Source organism: Coenobita brevimanus, chromosome 31 (assembly GCF_032717465.1).
Source record: "Coenobita brevimanus isolate Jiangsu-jjx chromosome 31, ASM3271746v2, whole genome shotgun sequence".
Taxonomy (NCBI): domain Eukaryota; kingdom Metazoa; phylum Arthropoda; class Malacostraca; order Decapoda; family Coenobitidae; genus Coenobita; species Coenobita brevimanus.
The window spans coordinates 21523888-21536444 of NC_136984.1; the positions used below are offsets into that span (position 1 = coordinate 21523888).

At 42.4% G+C, this 12557-nt stretch overlaps 1 protein-coding gene across 1 annotated transcript in view; it reads left to right on the forward strand.

The window, feature by feature from the left end:
• Positions 1-681: 681 nt before the first annotated feature.
• LOC145395519 (cytochrome P450 4C1-like) overlaps positions 682-12557 on the forward strand; it is a 338392-nt gene continuing 326516 nt past the window's right edge. Inside the window, exons 1-2 of the mRNA XM_080269128.1 lie at positions 682-850; positions 5751-5854. Of these exons, the coding sequence (XP_080125254.1) occupies positions 682-850; positions 5751-5854 (273 nt within the window). The remainder of the gene's footprint in view (positions 851-5750; positions 5855-12557) is intronic.

Consider the following 12557-nt stretch of genomic DNA (forward strand, 5'->3'; position numbering starts at 1 on the left):
AGACCTGAACACCTGTTCCCTGCTCGTCGAACACTGGCACAGATGGCTCCAATCCTGCTCCATCCTCCCATAAAAAAGGTATTGCCTATACCAACACGCGGTAAAGCAGGCCGTCTACCATGTGCAGGACATTTTTTCTGCATGCATGCATGCTCAGCTCATATGCACGCCCGCGGGTATGGGGTTAGGGGGAAGGAGAGGGGGAGGTGTGGGAGGTGGGGAAGTAAGTGCGTACTCACCTGGGGAGACACTTTGCGTTGAGTAACACCACGTGGGGCCCGTGTGGAAAAATTCAATCCTGAAGGGCCTGGTTGTGCTGATTCCACCCTTGAGGTGCTCAGCTGAGGTGAAGGTAAATGTTCAAGGGGAAGACACTGGCGGGCAAGCAGTGAGCATAACAGTGAAACTGCTCATCAGTGTTTATTCCGCTGATGACGGCCAACTCCACGCCCACCTGTCTGGTGTGCTGGGTCACCTACTTCCTCCTCCTCAGTGAACTCGTCACTGTTGAACGCTCTGCTCTCCTCCTGCAAGAGTTTGAATGCCTTCTCTGGTGTCTGAGAACGGGTAGGGGTCAGAGGACGAGAGAGATCGCTCTTGACGTGATAGCTCCTTCTCTCCTCCAAGGACATGCTTTCACTAAGTGTTCGTGAGGACACGGTGTCATCCAAGGCATGACCAATGGCACTGTCATTGAGCCCTTTTCCCGGAGCTAAGAGTAGACCTTTTGCATGGGTCAATAAGGCTATCGGCTCTGTGCAAGGTGGTACGGTATTAGACAATGACGAAGAACAAGATATGGCTCCCTACATTACCAGTGCTATGTACGGATTTAGCCGCACATCCGTGGGTTAGCAGGGGGTCCTACCTACAGTACACTGTGTGTCATAGGAAATGGTCACGAGTTCATAGGGTGGCGGGAAGGTGCGTGCAGTATATCCCATCAGCTGGCGGTGCTCTGCGCCCTGAATCGTGATTCCTATGCACGTCAGCTGGCGGTTAGGGGTTAACTAGGTAGGGCTTAAGCACAGAAGAACAGTTACTGAGGACAACTGGAGGGACCCCATCTGTCCATAAGCCTTGCAAGTATTGAGGCCAGTGATGTCAGAAAATACATCAACTGAGGAAATGTTAATGTCACCCATGATGAAGTCAGAGGGGGGAAAGTGATAGAGGAACAGCACAGGAATCGTCTGAGGTGGAACTGGAGGAGAAACTCTGTGTGAAGAGTTCTGCTATATCACTACAAAAAATAGCTACTTTGCCATCAGAGTGGAGAAGAGGAGGGAAGGATGATAAGATAATGTTGTTAGATTTTGGCAAGATGCCAGAAGGAGCGAGAGCAATTTGAGTTGGAGAGTTCAGAACATTTACTACGATTGAAATTATTTTTTGCAGAGCCATTATTTCGGGGAGAAGCATAAAAGAGATGAGATTCAGTGGTAAGAAGTCTCCGGTACCTATTGTCAGCCTTCTCCTTGTTGTGGACAGCACTTGAACAAGCGTGATTACACGAAGTATTTTTTGCGTCAGTCATAGGCCACGAGAAAGGAATGTATGCTTCCATGCCAGAGAGAACAACCTCTGTAATGCACAAGGCACACTCTTAAGGCTCTCGGCCATGGAAGCATTAATCATTCCTGAAAAATGAAAGAAGTACTGCCTGAGGGCCTCCCAATCACCAACTCCAAAGTGCCACAGTCGCCTATTCTTGGGAGGTCCACAGGCGTTACTGGAGAGATGGGAGAGGTTAAGGTGATTAGGTTGTGACAGGAGGGGCCCAACGGAGAGAAAAGATGAAAATCAGAAGCAGGAGAATTAGTTGTAAGGAAGAAGTCACGTATGTTGGAACTCTTTCCAAGGCGGTCAGGGATACGGGTAGGGTGCTGTGCAAGATGCTGTAGGCCATTACTGATAGAAAAGATGTAGGCTTGTTCACCAGGGTATCAGTGAAAAGAGAGGAGAACCAAAAGTGGTGGTGAACATTGAAATTTCCTAGAACGATGATTTCACAGAAGGAAAAATTTATAAGATTTGTACCATCATAGAAATAAGATAGTCGAACAGTTTTCCATTGTGTTAGGGGATAAGAAAACGGCACAGATATATTTAGCTAGAGAGCGACAAGAAATCCGAAGCCAGAGAGTGGAGGATTCAGAAGATTCAAGTTCAGGAACACGAGAGCATGATATGTTGTTGTGTACATACAGTATACACAAGAGCCATCTTTGGCTTTGAAATGAGTATAAAGTAGGAGGATAAAGAAAAGGGTTTGGTCTCAGTTGAATCAGACAGTTGACTCTCGCTTATGAAGAGAGGGTGAGGTTTAGAGGAAGAGAAATGGTGTTCAACACAGAGAAATTAGAGGAAAGGCCGCAAATGTTGCAGAAACGAAGAATTGAGTCAGACAGTTGTTCCAGTCATCTCACTTGGTGGTCACTGGGAGACGAGTGGACGGTGGAGATATTCTGGGGTAGATATTCTGTTTTCAGGGCTCAGTCGTCTTCCTAGGTGCTATAGATGATGCTTCACAACTTTGCATACCACATTTTGGGCACTATAACCCACCGTTCGTATTGGATATATACATGCTAGAGTTGTTTCACTCAGGACTGGGGGGAGATCATTAGCGAGGATGTTTTTGTGACATGGGCCTTGTGTGAGGTCAGTTAAGAGTTTTAACTAAATTCATATTCACAAAATGTCCACTTCCCCATCCTGGTATTGATGTAGCGGCTTTCCGACCGGCAGTTCAACGCTTCCCCTTTATGTACCACTAGGTTCCTTGTATTTAACCCTTGCTATCTCTTGACAGTTTCATGTAGCGAATGGCAGACTTCTGGAACTGGAGGAATTAGTTATTGCCTTCAATAATTCCTTCATAATACCAGGGAACTCTGGTGATGAAAATAAATGAAGGCAATATTTAACGTCTCCAACGTCTCTCCAGAGCTGAAAAAACTGTCTGGGGGCAGCGAGAATAAAGTGAAAAAACCCGTCAGGGATTAAAATGAATCATGGCGACTTGCTAATACCTTCACCAGCAGGGTCTCTGCAATATTATAATATCGTCTGGTGGTGGAAGAACATAATTATGCATCATTGTGGAGAAGCCATTAAATGAATGGTTATTGAATCTTGCTGACCCCGAATGACTTGATTCCACTTCTGGGAGTCTAAAGGCATATTTGGTTTACTCTCACCTGACAGGACACTGCTGCCACTCCATAGCGAATACTGAGCTACTACAAGAGCTGGGTTGCAAAATATGTTGCTAGCTGTGCAGAAATTTTAAGGAAATGATGTGTGGATGTAGTGTGATCCTATTCCGCCATTATCAGGTTCTCGGCTAAAAGGGGATTAAAATCTGTCAGATATCAAACACTACAGTAAGAAAAAGAAAGTAAATAATTATGTCATCTGATGCCAGGGTTAACCGTTCCATTAATCTGTCATATTTTAGTATTTTCTTGTGTCTAGAAACTGCTTTACCTATATAAGTCAGGGAAGATCTCTCGTTGCCCGAAGGTTAACCCCTTCAGTCCCGTGATATATTTCCTGTTTATTTTCTTTTCTCTTCTTGCCATCACCAGATGATTTTGTTTTGTTCAAATATTTTTTCGAATTCCGGGAGTTGGCTATAACCTTCATTAACCCTTTGTCTACCAAGGGCTTTACTAAATTAATCAAATCAGCAAGGAGTACAAAACTACGTCACTGGTTTGAAGGGGATAACGAAGGCTGTATCTCACCCCTTCAGATCAAAAAGTCTCTCCAAAGCTGAATGATGTCATCTGAGGAGAACACGAATAAAAATAATCTTGCCATTGTAGTGTGAACCTCTTCAGGCCGGTGACGTCTTTGTGGTTCACGTTGGCTGCCTCCAGACAGTGTTATTCACCTTAACAAAAACTTGTCCAACTGGAGGAGTAAGATAAGAACCCGAATTCTTGTCAGTTAAGGAAGCTCCCTAACACTTTATTCTTAGCGTCTTACTTTTGGTTATGGCTAGTTAATATTCCTTTGTACGTTGTTTACATACTCACAGAGTATTGAGATTTTGGAAGGATTTATGTAATACAGAATAGGACAGAAAGGAGTAATAAAATAAATAACGTAGCCAGATTAAAGAGGTTAATATTCTGCTCGTATACTTATTTACCAGCGGATAAAATCAAATTTTAAACACAAATAAAATATAAATATAGTTGTGACAAACACCAGAAACAAGGTATCTCCCATCTCCTACGTGTGTGTGTGTGTGTGTGTGTGTGTGTGTGTGTGTGTGTGTGTGTGTGTGTGTGTTTTCCAGTACAAAACTATTAATAAGAATGCAATATCCTCTCCTCCTTTAGAATCATAGAAGCTCATCCTTAATGTGAACGAAACATCCTTCCAGTTCCTTAACATTTTTAATTACTGTGGGCCGAGGGCTTCGTTTTTATACCGTCTATTATTGCTGGTATGTCTCACTAATCCACTAAAAACCACCCCCGATCATACAACCTCCCCACTTAAAAACGTTTTCGCTTCTATTTCCCTTCCACTTAAAAACGTATCTGATCCTACAACCCCTCATCGTAAACACGTTTCCTGTTCTTCAACCGCTCCACTTAAGAACGTTTCCAATTCTGCAGAACCTTTCAAAAGTTATACTCTTTTTACTTTATCTTAGCCTAAAATAGTCATCTATCCTTCTTGAATACTGAGCTGCTATAATAGACTGACACTAAAATATGATGCTGGTCACGATGAGCTATTGAAAGGATGTTGAGCTGTAGCCTTGCCTAATTCTGGCACAGAGCTACGGGAAATAAGCGGCAAAAGGACGAAAATCTTGGCCAAGTTAAGGTGAAAGAACTATAATACAGGACAGCACAACAGAGGCTTACAAACATAATGTAAATACTCAAACGTCGAACTTTGACAGTACCCTGTTTTCCTGACCTCTGTCGGGTTGGTATCGAAATCAAATTCCTTCATCCTAGGTTACCTTCAACCCTTCCAGCAACTTTGTTCAGAATAGGTTTAAAATTGTTTGTCATTAGCATTTGACCTTCACCTTTGACCGATTGTTCTCAAAAGCTATAGTTAAATCCCTCGGCTAACCTCCAACCCTTCCATTGTGTTCGCTCTAGATTTGATCAAAACTGTTTTAGTTAATTTTCACACACACACACACACACACACACACACACACACACACACACACACACACACACACACACACACACACACACACACACGGGTTGAACTTTGATCTTGGCTTGTGACCTAGACCTTTTACGGAGTGTTCTTAAAATTCTGTTTTGTTCCTTCTTGCCTCACCCTCAAGCACTCTTCCCTGTCAGGTCTAAAATGCATCCAAATTTTTAAAGTTGACCTTGCCATGTAACCTTGAGTATTGACCTACTGTTCTCAAAAACAGTGGAACATCCACTTGCCTGACCTTTATCACTTTCACCAAGTGTAATGTTTCGGATCACAACTTTTTGAAACAACAGTACACTGCAACTCGGTCCCATTCTTACTTACTTAGTCAGTCGGCGAGAGACAAAAATGCTGAAATATTAGAATAATTCCGAACAGTACTGTATTATAAAAACTATCCTCCACCTCACTTTTCCTACTTTTTCTCTCCTTGTTTCTTAATCTTGTTTAGCCCCATCATCACTAGTTAGTAGTTATAGTCACGATGATGGTGTTGGTGGTAAGCTCTCGAGGTATCTAATGTCCCTGCCCTCTTGCAGAACCATTCCAGCTGCTGCTGTCCTACTGTGATTACGGTGAAGTGATGAAAGTGTGGATGGGGCCTAACCCAATGGTCATTCTTAGTGGTCCAAGAGCGGCTGAGGTGAGTACCATCTTACTTGCAACAAAATGGATTTTTTCCTTAGCAGACTCCATAACACTTCTTATGTAGCGGTTTATTTTTATCATAAAATGTTAGGTTTCATTTTTTCCATTATTAACCCTCTCACACACCAAAAGTTTTCAGTAAGTTTTGGTTCCACGTACAAAACAAAACCTCGCTCAGACTGGCTCCTCTTGTGCGGCAGGGAAAGAAATTCTATGGCCCAATTTACCCTCGGAAAGTGCTTATATTATTATAAATTGCTTCCCATCATCTTCGTTAATGTTTATACTCTCAGATAAGAAAAAAACATAAAACAGATGAATAAATGTACAGAAATGAAGCCAGAATAAACTTTATTTAGGTGAGAACTAGCTTCTCATAACTTTCCAACATCACCGTGAAAAGTCTTTCCCGATGTGCGCAGTTGCAAAGGACATGTCTATATGCAGAATTTCACGATCTTTCATATGTGAAAGTTTCAAGTTGATAAGTCCAATAGATTTCGAGTAAATCGAAAAAAATAAAAATAAAAAATCGCCTAAAAAGTCTGATTTGTTTATTACTTCTTATGTTGTTAGTGACACTGTAACAAACGTATATGTAAATTATATCCAGTTTTGTAGCCCAAAGATTAAGAAAGCCCATGATATAATTCACAGTGTTATAAACCTTATATTTATTGAGAAAATGAATTTTGAAAAGTTATGCTGGGTTGCACGCGGTGACAGCACCTACGCTCCGGCCCGTAGGCTGAGTATGTTCGTCTTTCGTAACTTCTCCCCCATTATTTTCACACAAAGGTTACATTGCTTTACAAAAGTATGCATAAGAAATCATCAGCTTGATCAAGTTTTCTTCAGATTTTTGATGTGACCTATACTTCACGAGTATAATGACTGAGAGAATAGCAATGAAATCCACCACATTATCGCTATGAGAAATATATAGTAAACACACATTTTATACTTTACAATACAATAGTATAAAAACTAGACAGATAAGCTTGTTACTCACATTCTCTAGCAGTGTTGTAATGTTTCTTGAGTGACGGAGTTGTAGAGAGGAGGACTGGTACGATCACAGCCTGTGTGTGTGTGTGTGTGTGTGTGTGTGTGTGTGTGTGTGTGTGTGTGTGTGTGTGTGTGTGTGTGTGTGTGTGTGTGTGTGTGTGTGTGTGTGTGTGTGTGTGTGTGTGTTTGCAATGTGATTTACTGCTGTATGCTTTCATCAGTATGATACTGATGAAAGCACGGTCCTGTGCAGTGCAGCACATCACAAACAGGATAAATATAGCTGGTGTCCCTCCTCCTCATGTTGAAGTAGTACAACACACACCACAGCCTTTTCCTGTCGGGGATTCTCTCCAGGGTGTGGTGCAGAGTTGAGTCAAAGCGTGTCCTATCATCGATATATCGACGGCGCTTGGACGGTGGTGCTATCTGGTTGAGATTGTATGTAGGGTGAGAATTCCTTGTAAGTGTGATTATAATGTTGGAATAATTTTAGATGCGTGTGTAATCTGTCAACCAAGTCTAATCGGCTCGCGCAAGCCGACTTTATAGTATGCGACACCGGTTCAACCACAGCAACCGTTACGTTCACCAGATCATTACATGGCCGGAAAAACGCTCCCAAAATTTATTACCCTGGCGGGGCGCAAACCTGCATTCTCCCATGTACGAAAACTCACTCTATAGCACTGTACCACAAAGGGATATATATATATATATATATATATATATATATATATATATATATATATATATATATATATATATATATATATATATATATATATATGAAACCTCTGTGGTACAGTGGTAGAGTGTGCATTTCGTACACGGGTGGACCAAGGTTCAAGCCCCGCCAGGGTAATAAACTTTGGGAGTGTTCACCCGGCCACGTACTGCATTGGCGGACACCAGGGGTGCTGTGGTTGAACCAGTGTCACTTACTGTAAAGTATGCTTGCACCCAGTCGGCTTGTGCGGGCCGATTACACTCGGTTCACAAACTATACACACATCCAAAGCCACTCCAACACTACAATTACACTAACAAGCACTTCTCAACCTACATACAATCTCTACTACAGTAGACAGCCTAGGCCACTTGGTAGAGATACATTGGCTGTATCGTCCCGACTTCATTCGGGATAGGCCGGTCCTGCAGTGGATACTCAAACGGCTGATGATGATGATGATGATGATATATATATATATATATATATATATATATATATATATATATATATATATATATATATATATATATATATATATATATATATATATATATATATCCATCATCTAATCCTACGTTGCCCCATGAGGAGCGTAGGAGCCCGGGGCTAGGAAAGTTAGTCCTGGCATTTAAGATGAGAGTGACCAGCCTCACTCATCCCTGAGTGGCATTACGTGAGCAATAAACCCCAACCATCCCTTGGATATAAACCTTCACCGGCTCAATCCGATTGGAGCACCTTTATTACCCACTATACCACCAGGAGCCAAAATTTGGTTATATCGTTACCAGCCAGCATAGTAAATGGTTTCCTGGTGTACAGGAAATTATCTGGCTTGTCACTCAGTGTAGAGTCACCCACAGGCAGAAGGAAGAGGAAAGAATGAAGGAAAGAAAGACACAAGAGGGAGTGTAAAGTCACCCGCAGGCAGAAGAAAGAGGAAAGAATGAAGGAAAGAAAGACAGAAGAGGATGGATGGAAAGAAGGATGGAGGAGAGGAAAGGGCAGACACCCGAGAGCAGCATTACATCAAGTGAGTGGATGGTGAGCGGTATATATATATATATATATATATATATATATATATATATATATATATAGATATATAAAATATATAAGATATATATATATATATATATAGATATATATATATATATATGTATATCTATATCTATATCTATATATATATATATATATATATATATATATACACCTAATTTGGTACGTTACATCTAATAGGCAGTTAGGCACAGTGTAAGGCCCATCCCATAGGCTCTGCAGCTTCGATGACTGTCCCATCTTCCGCTGTGGATCGTGTAACCAAATTTTGTCGCCATCCCTGAAGCTCAACACACATGCCTTTGTATCATATTTGCATTTCAACACCTCTTCTGAAAAATTAAGAGTTCCTTGCAGTTGACTGTGTATCTCAGCCAGCCTTTCCTGAAGATTCCTTGCATAGCTGGAGGTGTCTGTAGGTAGCTCTTCACCAGGTGGTCTGCCCATGAACAAGTCAACAAGTAAACTTTACTTGTGGCCCAGCATCTGTTTTGCAAGGGTGTAGCTGGTAGACTCATGGAATGCAGACTGATTGACCATTAGTAACGCAGGTAATTTCTGGTCCCATTCTGCTTGTCCATCAATGCAGTGCTTGGCCAGTTCTTGTCCCAGGGTCCAGCTGGATTTCTCCAACATCTCATCTGACTGTGTCCTTAGTGGGGTCGTCCTAGTCTTCTTGATCTCCAGTAACTTGCAGCACTCACGGAACATAACAGACTCGAAATTTCCATTCTGGTCTGAATGTAGCTCTTGTGGCATCCCAAAACGGCAGAATAACTGGTCAACCAACACCTGAGCAACAGTCACAGCCTCTTGATCAGGGATGGCATAGGTTTCTGGCCACTTTGTGAAGTACTCCATGGTGGCACACATATACTGGTTTCCTCTTTCAGTGACTGGCAGAGGTCCAGCAATGTCCACTGCGATTCTTTCCAATGGTGCATCCACTTGGTACAGCTGGAGAGGGGCGCAACCACGTTTCTTCAGTCTCTTCTTCGAGCAACATACATCATAGGCCTGTCACCACTCTTCAGCATCCTGATGCATATCAGTCCAGTAGAACCTCTGTTGCAGCCAACTTAGAGTTTTCTTCACTCCCAGGTGCCCACTAGTGATCTGGTTATCAGACTCATCTAAGATCCCAGACCTCATTTTCTTCGGAGCCACCAGTAGCCAATGCTTGGTGAGGCCATAGAGTGTCTCCCACTAATGCTCAGGTAGTCCATTGTTCAAACGAAGAAGGTCCCACTGACTCCAGTAGGTCTTAGTCACAGGATTGCATCTGGAAACTTCTTCCCAAGATGATTGCACTGTATTCTGCTGAGGCCACCCTAGCACTGGTTGCAGATTTGCATTTTCCATCTACATTCTCTTCAGGTCTTCTTCATATGACACAGGCCCTATCACTACAGTACGGCAGCATTTCTTGCTATGATTCCCATTCCTACTACACTGCTTTTTTATTATGCAAGGAAGAAGGAACCAAAGGTCAGGGGCCCGCAAACTGTTGCTTCCAAGTAAAAAAAAAAAATGCAAAGGAGAGCCAAATTCAAGATCCGCTCATTTCGAGATGCCTGGACACACTGCTTTTGAAAGACTGGAGATCATAGGAAGTAAGAAATAGAGACAGAGGGAGACAGTTCCAGAGTTGACCTGTTGCATAAATGAAGGACTGGGAGTAATGGTTAACTCTTGCATTTGAGACTTGGACAGAAAAGGGAAGAAAGTTTGTTGCTAGACCGGTGCTACGCACCCATCGTTGAGGTGGAGAGATGCAAGCAGACAGTTCAGAGGGGCAGTGACCATTAAAGTAGCGATAGAAAAGAGATAAAGATGCAACAGTGCAGTGAAGAGACAGAGGTTGGTGGAAGCCAGTAATAGGAGGAGGAGATTTAATGAGATGAAAAGCTTTTGACTCCATCCTATTAAGAAGATCTTTATGTGAGGAACATCCTCACACATGAGAGTTGTATTCTATACAGATGCTTGCCACCTGTTCTTCCGTCTTCTCGCACACTATCAGTCAAGGTTATCTTGCATATCCTCAGTGATGAGACTTCTTGGGAAAAACTGGCTGGTTGTTGTCTCTTGTCACCAGTCTTTAATCATTTACCTTAATCCTTCTCATCTTCTGCAGCGTTCTTCTTGCCGTTCTTTTTGCTTACACAGTTAGACCTGAAATGTGCCACCTCACCATAACATGTCTTGCACCTTTTTGTTGCAATTGTGAGTTTCTTGGACTGTTCCATTATTGCTCTTTCTTCCATTTGTAACAATCCCTTTTCTTGTGTCTTGGCTTCTCGCACAAGCAGCAACGACCCCTAATCTTCTCTTGTTTCTTTTCCACATGTAACAGTCCACTTTCCTTTGTTTTGGCTTTTCATAGTACTAGCAACTTCCTTCAAAAATTTCTGCTTCAAGTACCCACCCCTTTCCTGCCTAGTACCCTGCACTACGACCTGCCTGAAAAATGGACACTCTGGACCTGATGTGGGACTCAAATTCCAGAGCCCTGGTTAGTTCTTGCATGTTTCTGCATTGTGCCTGCTTCACTTGCACTAATAACTATATATTATCAAGAACATCGATGAACTGGTCCCTCAGAAGAATAGCCAACAGGTTAGGTGCTGCTCCAGGGTACGCCTTGAATGCCATACTCTCCAGATCATGAACAAGCTGCTGTAGGGATGCGACTCGAGCCCGTACACGGGACCCGATTCTTGCTCTGTAAACCTCAGTCCAATACATGGTCCCATTTGTGTACTCCAGCACCTCTACTAGGGGCTAATAGCTGTTCCTATCCTCCACAGACATTTGGCAGAGAATCTCCTTTGCAGCACCCCTGAGCCTAGTAGGACGGTGCACTGCCCTCTGCCTGTCAACCTAACCATTCTGATTTGCAACTCAAACTGCAGAAGATAAACACCCCAAAATTCATCAAATTCCTGTAGTTTCTTTTTAAATTTTACCGATATTATAGCCATTCACTTTACTGGTTTGGGGCCTAAAAACTGGGGAATCATAATTAAGTCCATCACTTAAAACTTAAGCATTCCGATTATTCATCCTTGTAATGCTACCTTTAGATGTTGAGGATCCTTCAAGATTCAGCATGCACTGCCCATTCTCTTCATGTGCTTCCTGTACACTAGCCTGAGGTTCAGCAGTGCAATATTTCCATACAGCCTAAATTTTCTCACTAATGATCTTCCTATGGTCGACTACTTGCTTCAGCTGGTTATCAATATGCAGTTTGCACTCCATCACAATTCCCTCACTAATTGTTTTCAAGTGGTCATCTACATGTTGTTTGCACTCGGTCACTTTATTGCTTACCTCATATCTTTCCTGCCATAGCTTAGCCTATACTTCCTCTTCCAGCTGTTACTGCTCTTCCTTCACTTCCTCCATGAAAGCATCTAGGTGTCCTTCCATCCTCAGTTGTAATTCCCTCTATTGCTCCTGTAATGCTTCTTGATGCTGTTCGTCTCGTTCTTTCTGTTATTCACTTTGTGCGTCTAGCTTCTTCACTGTGCTTACAGTTGTTCTTTGATTTCTTCATTTTGTGCCTGTAATTGTTCTTTGAGTTATTTTTCTGTCCTTCAATCTTTGTCTGTTTTTTTTTTTCTTTAATTTTTTGCCTGTAATTTTTCTTTGAGTTCTTACTGTTCTTCATTCTGTGTTTTACTTGTACACTTTGTGCTTGCAATAGATTCATCATTGCAGCCTGCCTAGCTGAGGACCTTGTCTGCACACCACTTTGCTCCATGTCGAAGATTAGACTCAGTGCAGCACTTAGAGTGATCCCCACACTCCCGTACCACACTGCCATAGGTTCCAACAGCAGTAGGTCAGTATTGGAAGGACGTTGCCCACTGAGTTGTTCTTCCTATGGTCA